Source organism: Corylus avellana, chromosome ca3 (assembly GCF_901000735.1).
Source record: "Corylus avellana chromosome ca3, CavTom2PMs-1.0".
In the NCBI taxonomy this organism is placed as follows: Eukaryota; Viridiplantae; Streptophyta; class Magnoliopsida; order Fagales; family Betulaceae; genus Corylus; species Corylus avellana.
This window is the reverse complement of record NC_081543.1, coordinates 5,663,165-5,678,567: the sequence shown is the minus strand read 5'-3', so window position 1 is coordinate 5,678,567 and position 15,403 is coordinate 5,663,165. Positions and strand designations below refer to the sequence as shown.

At 34.7% G+C, this 15,403-nt stretch overlaps 1 protein-coding gene across 3 annotated transcripts; it reads left to right on the top strand.

Annotated features, from left to right (window-relative positions):
• The first annotated feature begins 791 nt into the window (after positions 1-791).
• On the top strand, positions 792-13,272 carry LOC132174871 (endoribonuclease Dicer homolog 2-like). Of its 3 annotated transcripts, none has more exons than XM_059586599.1 (23): positions 793-1,073; positions 1,240-1,309; positions 1,761-1,938; positions 2,459-2,572; positions 3,789-3,923; positions 4,875-4,959; positions 5,091-5,155; positions 5,290-5,430; positions 5,835-5,963; positions 6,061-6,208; positions 6,293-6,392; positions 6,930-7,029; positions 7,118-7,278; positions 7,521-7,739; positions 7,860-8,080; positions 8,253-8,524; positions 8,624-9,051; positions 9,170-9,273; positions 9,732-9,928; positions 10,526-10,735; positions 11,512-11,922; positions 12,286-12,564; positions 12,788-13,272. In XM_059586599.1, the coding sequence occupies exons 2-23, from the start codon at positions 1,254-1,256 to the stop codon at positions 13,154-13,156; spliced, it is 4,122 nt and encodes a 1,373-aa protein (XP_059442582.1). In that variant the 5' UTR covers positions 793-1,073; positions 1,240-1,253; the 3' UTR covers positions 13,157-13,272. The 3 variants fall into 3 exon arrangements, with proteins under 3 accessions (XP_059442583.1, XP_059442582.1, XP_059442581.1); XM_059586598.1 differs by having other exon boundaries at positions 6,834-7,029; XM_059586600.1 differs by lacking the exon at positions 10,526-10,735 and having other exon boundaries at positions 792-1,073; positions 6,834-7,029.
• The last annotated feature ends 2,131 nt before the right edge of the window (positions 13,273-15,403 follow it).

Sequence of the window (15,403 nt, the reverse complement as noted above, 5' to 3'; positions counted from 1 at the left end):
AAGTATCAACCCCGGCGGAAACTGGTTGGCCTGAAGTTCATCATCATAATACAAACGGTCAGAATTGCAGACAAAGCACGGTGAAGAAGAAAGCAAAGAAGAAGAGAGGAACTCTCGACCTCAAGGACTTGGGAGACGATCTTGGCAGTGGGCTGAGAAGAACCAGGCTCTCTCCTGCTGATCACCGGCGAGAAGCAAGCGCCCATTAGTTTCCAGATTAAAAATTCAGTCACTGCATGTGAAAGAGAGGAAGAGAGACGTAGGAGTACTCGTACAGTCGTACTGGGAAAGAGTTGGGAGAAAGAGAAACGGAAATGAATGAATGGGAACTGCGAAGTATCAGGTGTGCTATAAATTTGGAAGTATTTGAGGAGAGGCGATGACGCAATCGAGGTCCTCATCAAAGAACTCCGGTGAAGACTTCCTCAAATACACCGCCCACAACAACTTCAGGCCAACCAGTTTCCGCCGGGGTTGAAACCTAGATCCATCTTTGCTTCAAAAGGATAATAGACGTCTATATGTTCCCTCCTTAAACGGCGTCAAAAAGAAAGAGACGTCTGTTTGCCTCCATTTGTTTGGCAAAAGAAACGACACAGTTTTTGAGTTAAAAAGACGTCGTTAAACTGAGTCTTGAAAAAATAAAAAAATAAAAAAATCTGAGTCTTGAAGCCATAAAAAATTAAAAATCATTTCTCACTGGATTTATTATACACAGAATCGTGGGTTCAAATCAGTTGATTCTCTTTGTGGGGTCTGAGCAGAGACCTGTGGTGTGGGGTATGCGTTTTTTTGACTCTTTTCATTCTCATACTTAAGTAGCAAGTTCCTTCCCCAGGAAGGTTTTATTTGAATTTCCAAAGTCCATAACTTTACCATCATCCATCATCGTCAGCTGCTTTTGCTATGCTCTCTAGCGTACTTGTGGGGCCTCTGTGTATATATATAGATATAGGGTTAAGCTGCTCATTGTCCGCAATGCTCTTGTTTCTTTAAGTTCTCTAACACTCTCTCTCTCTCTTCCTCTACCGTACTGTTTGAAACTCTCATTTGCAGTCCTTCTCTGAATCGCTGTTAGTTTTCGACTTCTCAACTTTGGCTTATATTTATTGAATGCCATATACATTTTTTTTTTTTAAATCTGCTTTCGTTAGAGAGAGTTTTAGTAGACTTGGGTTTGAATTTTTATTGGATGTCTTTTTGGATTCATTGGTTTTGTTTTGATCAATGATGGTGCAGAGAAGCCAATTACTATGGAAATAGGCGGATCCCAGCAACTATCTGTTGATCCTCTTCCATTTGCCAGAAGGTAGTTCCTAAATTTTCCTTCTTATGTTTTGGTTGATGAGAAAATTGAGGAAAAGAAAAGAGCAGAAAGTATACTCTTTCTTCATCAAACATCCATTTTTCTTTATCTTCCCATCACTCCGATACTGGGTCATTGGGTCATTACTATCTTCTCAAATTGATTTTTTTTTTAATGTCCTCTAAATCGGGCAGTTTTGTTGTAGTCTAACTGATGGGTGGTTTCTCATTTTCTTTTTCATTGTTTGGTGATGGTAAAATGAAGGGCCATAATTTGGTTTTAATTTTCTCTCCTTTTTTTTGTTTGTTTGTTTCCATTTACCTTCATCTCCAAGATAAGGGGTTACTAAGAGTTTGTCATGTTGATATTGTTTTGATGTTTATTCTGTGTGTGTGTGTGCGTGTGTGTGTGTGTTTCTTTGGGTAAGTAAATAGAGGGTGTGTTGTTGTTGCAGTTATCAGCTTGAAGCACTGGAGATGGCAATCAAGCAGAACACTATAGTGTTTTTGGACACTGGCTCCGGCAAGACTCTGATTGCCATCATGCTTCTGCGCAGCTACGCATATCTTCTCCGCAAGCCTTCACCTTTCATAGCAGTTTTCTTAGTTCCCCAAGTTGTCTTGGTCTCTCAAGTATGGCAAATGTTGCCTCCCTCTCTCTTTCTCTTAGTTCTTGCACTCAATGTATGTATTTGGCATAGATATATGCTTATCCGTGTAGGAAATATATACCTTGGAAGTCTAAGATTTTAATGGGTTTCATCACGCTTCTATATTGATTTTCAATTATGAGTTGATAATTTGGAGTGGTTAGTTACGGATGATAAAACTAGCATCGTATGAAAAATTTGAAAGTTGTTTCATTGGTTGTTGTATTTGGAAAATATAAACTACATGTGTCACATGCATATCTATGGCATTTGAAATTCTCAAATTTGGGCTTTGGAGTTAGAAGTATCCTTATGTTTCCTATTCAAGTTTTAGCGGTAAAATAAAGTTAGATATGGGTATTGAAAGTGAAATTCAGAAATTTCATTTCTTATTTACATTACAACATGGATGGGAGGTTCTGGAATTACAAGTCAGTAGCTGTTGCAGATGAAAATCAATATTCAGTTCTTGTTTTTGTAATTTTGTTTCTCTGTATTATTAGCAAGCTGAAGCTGTGAAAATGCATACCGACTTGAATGTGGGTACGTATTGTGGAGATATGGGAGTTGACTTCTGGGATGCTGCTACGTGGAAGGAAGAAATAGGAAAACATGAGGTGGGAATTTTTCATATATACTTTGATTAGAAAAAGATAAATCATGTTTATGTATTTGATCTAAAGAATCTGCTTCATCTGGTTCAGGCCATTTTGGTGTGCTTAGCATTTAAGTTTCCAAGTTTACAATTTCTCCGTTAATTTCTTTGTTTCCAATTTTTGTGTTCCATGAGAACCTTTTAATAAATCACCAATTATCTTAAAAGCTTAAGTTGATAGGAAATGATGAATTTAATCATTTAGTTAATGTCCTAACACTTCCTTTCACCTATAAGCTCAAACTTCCCTCAATAGTTGAATTCCAACACGTGGAATATTTAGATGACATGGAAGGTGAATGACGAATCACCACTTATAAAGCTTAAGCTTAATGAAAAGGGTGGATGTAATCATTTAAAATGATATTCTAATAGCTTTTGCTCAAAAGCATCTATTTTACTAATTTTCAGAAATGCAATATGTTGGACTTTGGCAGCCAGAACATGTAATGTAGCCAAAACATGTAATTTTCATAAAACATTATTGACATGGTGTTTATAATTGTGGTCCTGTGAGGTTGATGGTGTGATATATTATCTTCAATTGCTGTGCAGACAAGATCCCTTGAACAACTTGTTTCTTGTTTTTGATGCTTCTATCTCCACCTCCCCACCCCCCGTGGTGCTATGTGATTATGGTGTTTATCATCTTTGTTCTAATATCTTTTATTCCCTAGTTTTTTGAAATTCACATGGACTTTATGTTCCTTTGCTCTTGTAATTGAAACTTGAAAGAGACAAAAGTGTACTAATAGAGGCACTGATTGATGCTTTCTTAGCGATGCATAAGAAATGTGCTTTAAGACATTCTATGTAGGTTGTAAACAAATCTCAAACAATAAATGACATCTTTATATGCTGTTTTCACACATTAGAATTCCTGTCCTGTTTGGTAACTTCTACCAGGAAAGATGGTTTCATTGTTTGTGTGAAGGTTATGTAATGTTTTGTATTTTTGAATCAAATTATAATGTGATTTCCTTACTTTAGTAACATGTGGCTCCCTCAACGCTAGTGGTCCTTGTATCAAATGGTATCATCCTCTTCCCACAAACCAGTGGAGGAGAGTGAAATCATAAGTTTATTTCCGAATGGGTGTGTGTTATATTTTCCTATGAAAGAAAAAACTTAATCAGCAATAACTTACAGTTATTTACTTATTTATGTTTTGCTTTTAGGTGCTTGTGATGACACCTGCAATTTTACTTGCTGGCTTGCGGCATAGTTTTTTCAAACTAAGCATGATAAAGGTTTTAATAATTGATGAATGCCACCATGCCAGGGGTAAACATCCTTATGCTTGCATTATGATGGTAAGTTATCTAATCTTGTTTCTTTCCGTATCAACAGTCCATCTTTAGCATCGTAATGATCATCATTGTGCTCAAGTGCTTATCCACTGAAAAATCCTCTAATGAATAGGTTTGACTGCTTAATTTTTTGGGGATAAAGTTTTTCACATGTCCACACTTGTTATTTTATGCATATATAAGCTGTTTCATTTTGATTTGGATTTGTTAATCTTAGATGTATTTGTATTCTAAGCTGACTAGTCTGTAATCTTTGGATATAACAATGTGCAATCATATTTTTATGCATATTAGAGGCTGGATATTCTTTGATACTTTGATTGACCATGATGGATAAATTTAGGGTGAATGTAAATTTTAGTGTCAATAGTTTATCTAGAACACTGGTTTTTTCATACATATTTAATATGAAAGGTCTACTAAGCTGTTGGCTGTTGGCTGTATCCTTCATGTATTCAGTGAAGTGGTTTAAATATTTTTGGTGGCTATTGTCAAATCATTGGCCAAAATATTCACTCTCGTCCTTGTTTGAAGAAGATGTGGCCACATATTAAGATTATGGATTATGTCTTGCTGAAAGATTATGTATAGATTGTTGGTATTGAGGCATCCATATGTTGTTATCTTTCCCAGTCACTTCTTTGCAATGTTATACATACTGGAAAAGAGGTAAATTCACATGTAAAATAGATTAGGGGTAGGGGGGGTCACAAGTTTTCTGGAGTCTGTTTGCAAGGGAAATGCATGATAGTTGAGGTTTTTGGACTTTTAATGCATGACAGTTGGCAGAAATTGTACTGAAGTTGTCATTGCTTTCAGATTGGGTTGATTTAATCACTTTCAATTATATAACTGGGAGTTCATGGTGCTTTGTTATTGCTTATTGATAATGTGTTTGTTGCCTATAAAACATTTGCTTATGTCATATTTGAAGTATATGGAATGCATTTGCAGGAGTTCTATCACCGTCAGCTAAGTTCTGCTAGATCTAATCCTCCTAGAATATTTGGGATGACTGCTTCCCCCATAAAGACAAAGAGTATGCAATCTTTGATTATGGTTTATACTAATTTTTATTTGTTTTTTTTTTTTTTAATTTCTTCTTATTTTGTTTGGTGGTGAATTTCCATCTTTGATTTTTAACCTTTTTCCCCCTTCCTGTTAATATAGGTGGAGACTCTGAATTCTCTTGCTGGCAAAAGATTTCTGAACTTGAGACCATGATGAATTCAAAGGTTGCTTCCCGTTCTTTTGTATATAAGTTTGTCCTCACTTTGTACATGTGTCTTGTTTGTGTACCTGATGATCATGTTAATCTCACGGGTGGACAAGTGATTGACTGCTGGTTTTCTTTCCCTGTTGGTTCAAGGTGTATACTTGTGCTAGTGAATCTGTGCTTGCTCAGTTTATACCATTTCCGCGTCCGAAGTTTAAGTTCTATAGCCACAAGGAAATTCCATGTACCTTATATGAACGATTAGCTCGTGATTTGCAGAGTTTGGAAGAAAAGGTAAGCACATTTTATGTATACTTTTTTTTTGCTTTTGCTTTTTTTTTTTTTTTTTTTTTTCTTTTTTGCAATACTAAATTGTAATCCATACTTCATGAAATGTTTGTAAAATGGAGTAAATCTTGCTCTTGAGTTTCTATTTTAATTTAGTGTTGGAGTTTCAACAAGGAAATGGGTTTAAGTCATTAGACAATTCTTTGTGTCAAAAATCACCATGCTAATATGTCCTCTGCATTTCAAAATTAAATTTTAACTTCCATTCTTTAAATATGATTTCAGTTATATATACTTGTCATGTAGTTCTTTTGCAATCAGCTTGATCTTTTATAATTCTATAACTTTTGACTTGAAAAGGACTAGTTTGCTTCCTTGAGAGTACTGATGGTTGATTTGGTTCTTATCAGCATGTACGCTCACTGGAAATGCTTGGTCTCGAAGAAGCTGCAGCAGATGCTACAAGCAAAAAGATAAAAAAGATTTTTTCTACTTTAATATTCTGTTTGGATGAGCTTGGTGTTTGGCTGGGTCTAAAGGTATTAATTAGTCTATGTCTTCTATGTTTTTGGCTTTGCTCTATTTTCAATGCTTTTTTGTATGGCGAACATCACTGATTGTGCATTTGTGTAACAGGCTACACAGTCCTTTTCATGCAATGAAACTGACATATGCAACGAAACTGACTTGATTCCATGGGGAAAAATGGATGCGCGAAGTCAGGCAATTGTTAATAATTTCAGTTTGGATGCATGCCATGCATTTGCCACTTATGTTCCACCAGGTACTTCAATTCTGAATAAAGGCTGTTGATTTGAGTTTCTATTTGTTGATTACATTCTATCTTTCTTTCCATTATACGGTTCAGGTCCAAAGTGGTCTATTAGTGATAATGTTGAAGCCAATGTGGATGCTGGGCTTGTATCTTCAAAGGTTGCCTGTCTCGTTGAATCTCTTCTTGAATACAGGTTGGCATGTTATGCATCATCATTATCTTTGGGACCCATGTCAAATGTGATTTTGTATATTATAGTATTTTTTATACTCTAAGCTTGGGCTTGTTCCTGCATTCGTAGGAAACATTGATCTCTCTAACACAATGATACTTTGAAGGAGGCTTGAATAACCTATTTTCTAAGTTTGCAAATCTATGTTAGGAAGTTTTGCTAAACTTGGGGGCTTTTGTCATAAATTCTATGTAGTACATTGCTCATTCTTAAATACTTCAATCTCAATTCTAGAGAAGTCAAGGTTTGACCTGAATTTGGGAGTCCTATTCTTTCATTTGTTTGATTTTCTGTTGAACTTGTCTGTCTAAGATAATTGGAGTATTCATTTCTAACATTTTTCTTTGTTTCAGTCGTAAATTGTTGCTTGTTGATGAGTTACCATGCATTATGTGAATACAGGCATTTAAAGGATATTCGATGTATAGTCTTTGTGGAAAGGGTCATTACAGCCGTTGTCTTACATTATCTATTGAATGAGTTGCTTCCAAAATACAGCAGCTGGAAGTCTAAATACATTGCTGGCAATAACTCTGGGTTGCAATCCCAGACAAGGAAAAAACAGAATGAAATTGTGGAAGAATTTCGTAAAGGCATGGTAGGTTCTTTTCCTCCACTTAGTTTCACGAAAATGTGTTTTGTCACTGATTTCCTTATTTGATTGTGGGTGTGAAATGTATTTATAGGTGAACATCATTGTTGCAACATCAATTCTTGAAGAAGGTTTAGATGTTAAAACCTGCAACTTGGTGATTAGATTTGACCCATGTTCCACCGTTTGTAGTTTCATACAGTCCAGAGGCCGTGCTAGAATGCAACATTCAGATTATATATTAATGATGAAGAGGTAAGGTTCTTTAAAACATCATTTGACATTAAACCTTTAAACCATGTTCATTCCGGGAGGGGCTGTAGAAAGCTTCTTAGGAAAATTAATACCTTTTTTTTGTTCCCAATTTAAGACTGTTGCGCCGCTTTTTAAAAGTTCCTGTGATTTTTTTCTCCCCCTAATCTTCACATTTACTGTTTCTACAGATGAACTAAGTGTTTCTTTTAGAACATATAATACTGTCTTTTGATAATCTACAGTGAGGATTCTGCTACTCGATCTCGACTAGAGAAATATCTTGCTTGTGGAGATATTATGAGAAAGGCATCCTTACGCCATGCTTCGCTTCCTTGCTCACCTCTTCAAGTTGATTTAAATGATGAGGAAGTTTATTATGTCGAAAGCACTGGAGCGTCTGTGACACTAGCTTCTAGTGTTAGTTTGATATACTTCTATTGCTCACGGCTCCCTTCTGATTGGTTAGTTTATTCCTCATTGCTAATCTTTATTTTCCATTGTGCTATGTATGTTCATAATTTACTAACTTTAAGATTTTCTGTGTATTTGACCTCATGTCGACTTTGGTTTATTTCTTCTAGCTATTTTAAACCAGCTCCGAGGTGGGATGAGAAGACTCGCACTCTTCATCTTCCCAAGAGCTGTCCTTTACAGAAAGTTGTTGTAGAAGGAAATATTAACTCTAGAATTGTGAAGCAGACTGCCTGCCTTGAAGCATGTAAGAAACTTCATGAGATTGGTGCTTTGACAGATAATCTTGTTCCAGATATTGTTGTGGAAGAAGGCACGGGGCAAGAATGTGGTAATTTTTTGTGTTGTAGCCTTTTATTCCGTCCTGCTTTGATTGTCTACCGCTTTATACTTGCAATGTTTTTTTATAACATGGGGAGAAGTCTGGCCTTTTAGCCCCCAGGCCTTCTTTTTTTTGAACCTTTTGATTTCCACTTTTGCTTGACTGATTGTTTAATGTACAGGGAATGAACATTATATTGATGAGCAACCCAGATACTTCCCACCTGAACTGGTTGGCTGTCATCCAAAGAATTCTAAAATAACGTATCATTGCTACTTAATTGAGTTGAAGCAGAACTTTGGTTATGATATTCCAGTTCATGACATCTTGCTTGTCATGAGAAGTGAGCTAGATTCTGATGTTGGAAGCATGCATTTTGACTTGGACGTTGACAGGGGTAGCTTGGCAGTCAGCTTTAAATATGTAGGAGTGATTGAGCTTAGCCCAGATCTGGTAACTTCTTTTTTTTTCTTTGCTTACTTTGCTCTTTTACTGGTTTATTAAATAAATTTATAAAGAAATTGGTTTCTGTTTGTAAAACTTTGTTTGCAGGTCCTTTTGTGTAGAAGGTTTCAGACAACTCTTTTAAGAGTTCTTATAGATCGTAATTTGAATAATTTAAAGGAGCTTTTGGATGGAGATTGTTTGGGAGATAATATTGAGATTGACTATCTCTTGCTTCCAGCCATTCGCAAAGATCCAAGAGCTTCGATTGATTGGGAATGTATTCATTCCCTGCGCTTTTCATGTGAAAAGTTTTGTGGATATCGATTGAATTGTTCTTTGCCCAAGGGTTCTGCTCGATGTGTACAGACCAAAGATGGTTCTGAATGCACATGCATGCTTCGGAATTCTTTGGTCTATACCCCTCACAATGGTCATGTGTACTGCATAACTGGAATTTTGGGATTGAATGGAAACTCACCTCTGAAGCTCAGGGATGGTAGAACGGTTACATACAAGAAGTACTATGAAGAGCGGTATATTATTATTATTAACTTCTGAATGAAAAGATAATTGCTGTTCTTTCATCTAGTTGGAATGTATTACAGTTGTGCAAATGCTAAATTGTAATTTATCTGAATCCTTCCAATACAGGCATGGCATCAAGCTGCGTTTTGATCGTGAATCATTGCTTAATGGGAGACATCTTTTTCAGTTGCAAAATTACCTTCAGAGATGTAGAAAACAGAAAGAGAAAGGTTTAAAGTTCTTACTTATTTATTACATTCTCATCCTTTCTTTTTAGCGCAAGCAAAGCATGTCTAAAATCATTGGTCATGTTCCTGTTCTTGCCTCTACTCTCTCAAAAGTAAATCGTAAACTAATCAATCAGCTTCATCCATTATGTATCATGATTTTTCTTGGACTGGCTTTCAGTTTAAAGAGTTATTAGTCTTGTTGGCTCTGCCTTCAATTTGTAATATGGTTTGTATAGAAAGGAATAATTCAGATTCTTTGAATAAATTTTTTTATAAATGCATTTCTTTTTTCCAATGGTCCTATGTAACACAATTATTTAGATTTTGTATTGTTGGTTTTGCACTTTATATATTCATTTAAAGAGATATTAGTCTTCCATTAGATTCATTTGTCGTTGTCTATGACATCTATAACATTATTATTCTGTTAGTAAACATTACATATTTTATTTTTTCAGAATCAGGTCATACAACAGTTGAATTGCCTCCAGAACTTTGCAAAATAATCATGTCACCAATCTCAATCACTACATTTTATTCGTTCTCATTTGTTCCTTCAATCATGCATCGGCTCGAGTCTTTGCTTATAGCTGTAAATTTCAAAAAGATGCATTTGGATCATTGCATGCAAAATGATGTTATTCCAACCACCAAGGTATGTAATCCTTCCTATATTTGTGCTTGTGTTGTTGACATTTATGTGTTGAAGTGCTAGTCCATTTTATATTACACATTTACAATTTTTGCTTCTATGATATTAAGTCTGTTATCACAAGTATCCACAGTAGAATGGTTGTGCGAAAATCAAGCATGTGTTTGACATTAGAACAGTGGAGATTAACTGTAATTTTTTTTCCGCCATGTATTTGGCAGATAAAGTAGATAGTTCCTGTTTCATTTTGTGAAAATAATTGGTTTCAAGCATGAAACTTTCTTGTATCCTCTTGTAAAAATGCATATCGCTACGTTTACACTTAATTTTAGGCAAACTTGTACTTTCTATCAACACTCCACAGCTTTTCATAGATTAAACATCTAATGTGTTATATTAGATATTCTATACAGTTAAATTTGTTGTATCAACATATTAAGTATTATTAAATTTATCTAGTGTGTGGGAAATATGACTCTAAAATAATATACATTGTAGGCCTCAGCCTCTTCAATTGCCTATTAATGATGTCCCTATCTTTGTTGTTAGTTGTATATTGAGTTTTTGTTTGAGCTTGTGCTCAACATATCTTCATGGTAGGTTTTGGAAGCAATTACTACTAAGAAATGCCAAGAGGCATTCCACTTGGAATCCTTAGAAACTCTTGGAGATTCTTTTCTCAAATATGCTGCTACTCAACAACTTTTCAAGACCTATAAAAATCAACACGAAGGCGTTCTTAGTTTGAAGAAAGAAAAAATAATTTCTAATGTGGCTCTTTGCAAGTTTGGATGTGACCGCAAACTGCCGGTAAATTCTGTTTTCTAATAATTCCTTCTATTCTTGGTGCCATTATTCTCATGAATTTGTTTCTGCTCCACTTTTTCATTTTCTGTATTACACTTATTGTTGGTATTTTATGCTTCAATTCTATTCTGAATCAAATTAAATCCTAGAAGATTGTTGACTTTGCATTGAAATTGTAGTCAGTATGAGTTTCTGTTTTCTTCGCCATCCCCTCATCAGAAGGTGCATTTTTTTGGTCTAATATGGAGATGGTGTAATTTTTTAATGTAAAAGTATACTGTTCTTCTTCTTCTTCTTCTTCTTCTTGAGCCTTTGACAAATGGGTTTGCTTTGAGTTTACATGATATCTGCTCTGATCCTCTTATGTATTGCATCTTAGGACCGGCATTCTCAGACATGATGGCATAAAATTGCATGTCATTCTCTTTTCGCTTGTTTTCTTGTTGTATGGGCTTGCATGCCATTCTTCTTGGCTCCATTTTTTTTTTTTCAATTTGAAAATTTAGTTACCTTTAAGTTTATTCTTTCTAATGTATGTATTGTCTATGAACCCCATTTCTACTCGTGCAATAACTTGTAATTCTGCCAAAAATCTTCTCTTATTGGATTTGTTTTTAGAAAATGTTTTAGGCTTGTAGTTTAGATTTCATCGTGTGCAGTTATGGTCATTTTGGAACTCTCTTTGTGACACAAGTATTTCTTGATTGCTTAGTTGTGAGGATGTTTTCAATTTCGTATTTTTTATTATATCTGTGACGTGTTTTCCATTCAAATTATAGGGATTTATTCGGAATGAGTCATTCGATCCTAAAAGGTGGATAATTCCTGGAGATAGATCTCAGAGTTATGCACTAAGTGAGGAGTTGCTTTTTAGTACGAGAAAAATCTATGTTAGGGAAAGTAGGAAGGTGAAAAGTAAAACAGTTGCGGATGTTGTTGAAGCACTAATTGGTGCATTTCTCAGCACAGGCGGTGAAACAACAGCCTTACTATTTATGGATTGGATGGGTATTAAGGTAGACTTTCAAGTTCTACCGTATGAGAGGCACTTCCAAGTTCATGCAGAGAAGCTTCTAAATGTCAGACGTTTGGAGTCACTGTTGAACTATTCATTCCGTGATTCCTCTTTGTTACTGGAAGCTTTGACCCACGGTTCTTACATGCTTCCTGAGATTCCAAGATGTTATCAGGTAAATTTGATGACACTTTAAATAAGAATTATGCCATTAATTTCATCAGTCATCCTACAGATCAGCTTCGTTATATTTTGGCAGTATATGTTGCGTAACGGTTGGTCTTTGCATTTTTGTTAACACAAAGACACATACACCCAAACACATGTTCCATCTCTTGATCTTACAAATCTTTTGTTGGTCCCTATGATCTGATTAAATTTGACATCTTTTAATCTATTCTTTTTAGTAATACTACACACACTCTCACTTCCTCACATCCATTATCACTCCCTTAAGTGGTTTTTAAAATCACTATTAGATCTGAGGTAGCATTACTTTTCCTTTTTTAACTTTGTTAACAGTTTGTTACTTGTGCAGCGACTTGAATTTCTTGGCGACGCAGTATTAGATTATGTCGTGACCATGCATTTCTACCATAAATATCCTGGGTTGTCACCAGAATTGTTAACTGACATGAGGTCTGCTTCAACCAATAATGATTGTTATGCACGATCTGCAGTTAAGTTTGAACTGCATAAACACATCCTCCATGCCTCACAAGAACTCCACAGGCATATAGTCGAAACAGTTAATAATTTCGAAAAGATATCTTCAAACTCAACTTTTGGATGGGAGTCAGAGACAACTTTCCCCAAGGTTAGATTGTCATGTTTATTCTTATATTTGTTTCTTCTTAAACTTTATGCTAAGATTTGGTTTCTTCTTCCTTGCTTGTTTTCTTTCTTCTATTTTCCCTTGTTCTTTTGATCCAATTTTTTTTTTGGCATTCTGACCTTTCTATTTTTGTTTGAGACATTTTCTCCTCTTTCAAGTTTGGTTTTACTAGATAAATCAAAAGATATTTTCTTATTCGTAATAGGTACTTGGTGATGTTATAGAGTCCTTGGCAGGAGCCATTCTTGTTGATTCAGGATACAATAAGGAGATAGTCTTTGAGAGTATAAGGCCTCTTTTGGAACCTCTGATTACTCCTGAAACAGTGATGCCCCATCCTGTTAAGGAGTTAAATGAGCTATGCCAAACAATGCATTACAATATGAAAGAACCCATCAAGTCCCGCAGCAAGGGTATGACTTTAATGACAATAGAGGTTGAAGCAAATGGGTTCTCTTTCAAGCATACAGCTTCAGCTGCCGATAAAAGGACAGCAAAAAAGATAGCATCGAAAGAAGTATTGAAGTCTTTGAAGAAACAAATTCTACGAAATGAATGCCGGAAGCAAGTCTAGACCAAAGTTTTGCCAATTGATTCCGCAATTTGTCTTGCTATTTGTTATAATAGAGGCAGTGTTGTAATTTTGAAAATGTATTTGTTGCTTTTATAAATGATATTATCATTGCCACTTGCTCGAGCTCAAGAGCTCTAGGCTCGTTTGCTAATGATTTTTTACGTGATATGAATGTTTAGTTTAAAGTGTTAAAATACTTGCTAATGGTGATTATTAGACAAGCCGAATCAATGCATGGTTAAAACATCTCCGATAATAGTAGCAAAAATAGTTACCGAAAAAGTATAAAGTTTTATTTTAGCCATTATTTTTTTTATATACGTTCCAACAAATTCTTTATTTTTCTCTTACTTTTTTTAAAATATTATATTTTATTCTTTTTTTAAAAAAAATTATTTTTATTCTTTCCAATAACCCACTTGGTACCACCATTCCTATTTCCTGCCCAAATAACACCAATGTAATTTATTGGAAGCCATGTGTACGTACTACGTGATACCCCCCCTAATTCCATACCCTCGGTTTCGCATGTAATTTTTTTTGATAAGATTAGGATCATGATTAATACTTTTAGGATAGGCTTAGCGATAGCTTAGAATTTGAAGAAAATTTCATTTCCAGGAAATTTTAGGGTTTCCAAATCGGGAAATTTCTATTTCTGGAAACTTATTATATTGGGAATGAACTCTAGGGCCTGTGATGGGCCTAGATGTTAGGCTTTGATAGTTAGATCCAAGGTGGTGGGTTAGAAATTTTGAAACTGAGCATAATTTTTTTTCCCACTTTTGTTTTAAAAAAGCCCATTTTAAAAGATAATTCAAATGAAATTATTTTTAAAAGAATGATAAATTATTTTCATTAAATTGGAAACCCTAGCTACAACAATCCCCCCTTATGTTTAAAAATAGAGACACCAAAATACCCCTCTTGCAATTAAAAAACCTAATTAATTTTTTAAAAAAAAACCTAAAATCCATAGCAATTGATTTAGGTCTTTACTGACAAGGGTCTAATGACTACATTACGTAGGGCTTGTTTGCTAACACTTTTTAAAATTATTATTTTTTTATATTTTTAGCAAAAAAATAAAATAACTATTAAACAACTCAATGCATAAAATACTAAAAAAAAATAATAATAATAATTTCACGTTCCAACCAAAAAAAATTGACAGGTACCCTATTAAAGCATTAGCAAACCAGATCCAGTTCTCTCATTTATCAATTTCCATTGTGAACAAGCATAGGAGAAGAAGAAAATAATGAGAATGGGCATGTGTTTTCCACCTATAAAAGTCAAATTTATCAATCTTGGTACAGCGATAAAGAAAGAGAGACAGCAGACAGGAGTGGAGGTAATCATGGTGAAAGTTTGACTTCTTAAGCTACACCCATCTCCCCAACACATTTTTCATTAAAGTAAAAGACTGTTTCTTTCTTGGATGGATGAACAAGAAGCTTCACTCAAATTAGCAGAAGAAAAAAAAAAAGAAGAAAGAAAAAAGAAGAAGAAAAAGAAGAAGCTTCACTCAAGAAAGCGACACAAAAATTAGCAGTACAAAATGAGTACATAGAACAAGAAATAGTGTAAAAACTTAGAGTAAACAGCAAACAAAACAAATGACAAAATCTCATATGCTATGAATAGGGTGATGAAGTTTCTTCATCATAGCCAGTTGGAATCTCAGAGCAGCCATGATTGATGATGGTGATGATGGATGGATGGAACCCGTGACATTTCTTCACTTTTTATACTGCCTTTATAAACATGATGCAAAAAAGTACATAAGAAATTAACTGTGTAACCCAAATTTATCACTAGATTTCCGGTGGAATATCTTGCCTGCAGGCTGCAGGCTGCAGGCTGCAGATATATTATATAATATAAAAACTCGGTGGTAATTATATAGATCAAGCCAATTTAAAAAAAAGAAAAAAAAAAAAGAAGGAAGAGTAAACATGATTACATTTTAGCCTTGTCTCACATGACTTCAAATGATTACAGTGATATGTTGCTATGCCTCTTTCCTTGAGCAGACAATCATACCCTCATATGTAGCCATTTCTTTATATATATATATATATATATATATATATGCTAAAAATCACACTTCCCATTAACGTAGCAACGTCCATTAGCTTTTGAATTTTTTGAACAAATGTTGATGGATATTGTCATGTCAATTTAGTGAAATGAGAGTGTGGTTTTTAGCATTACTCGAACTTATATGTTTAGTTAATATTATTG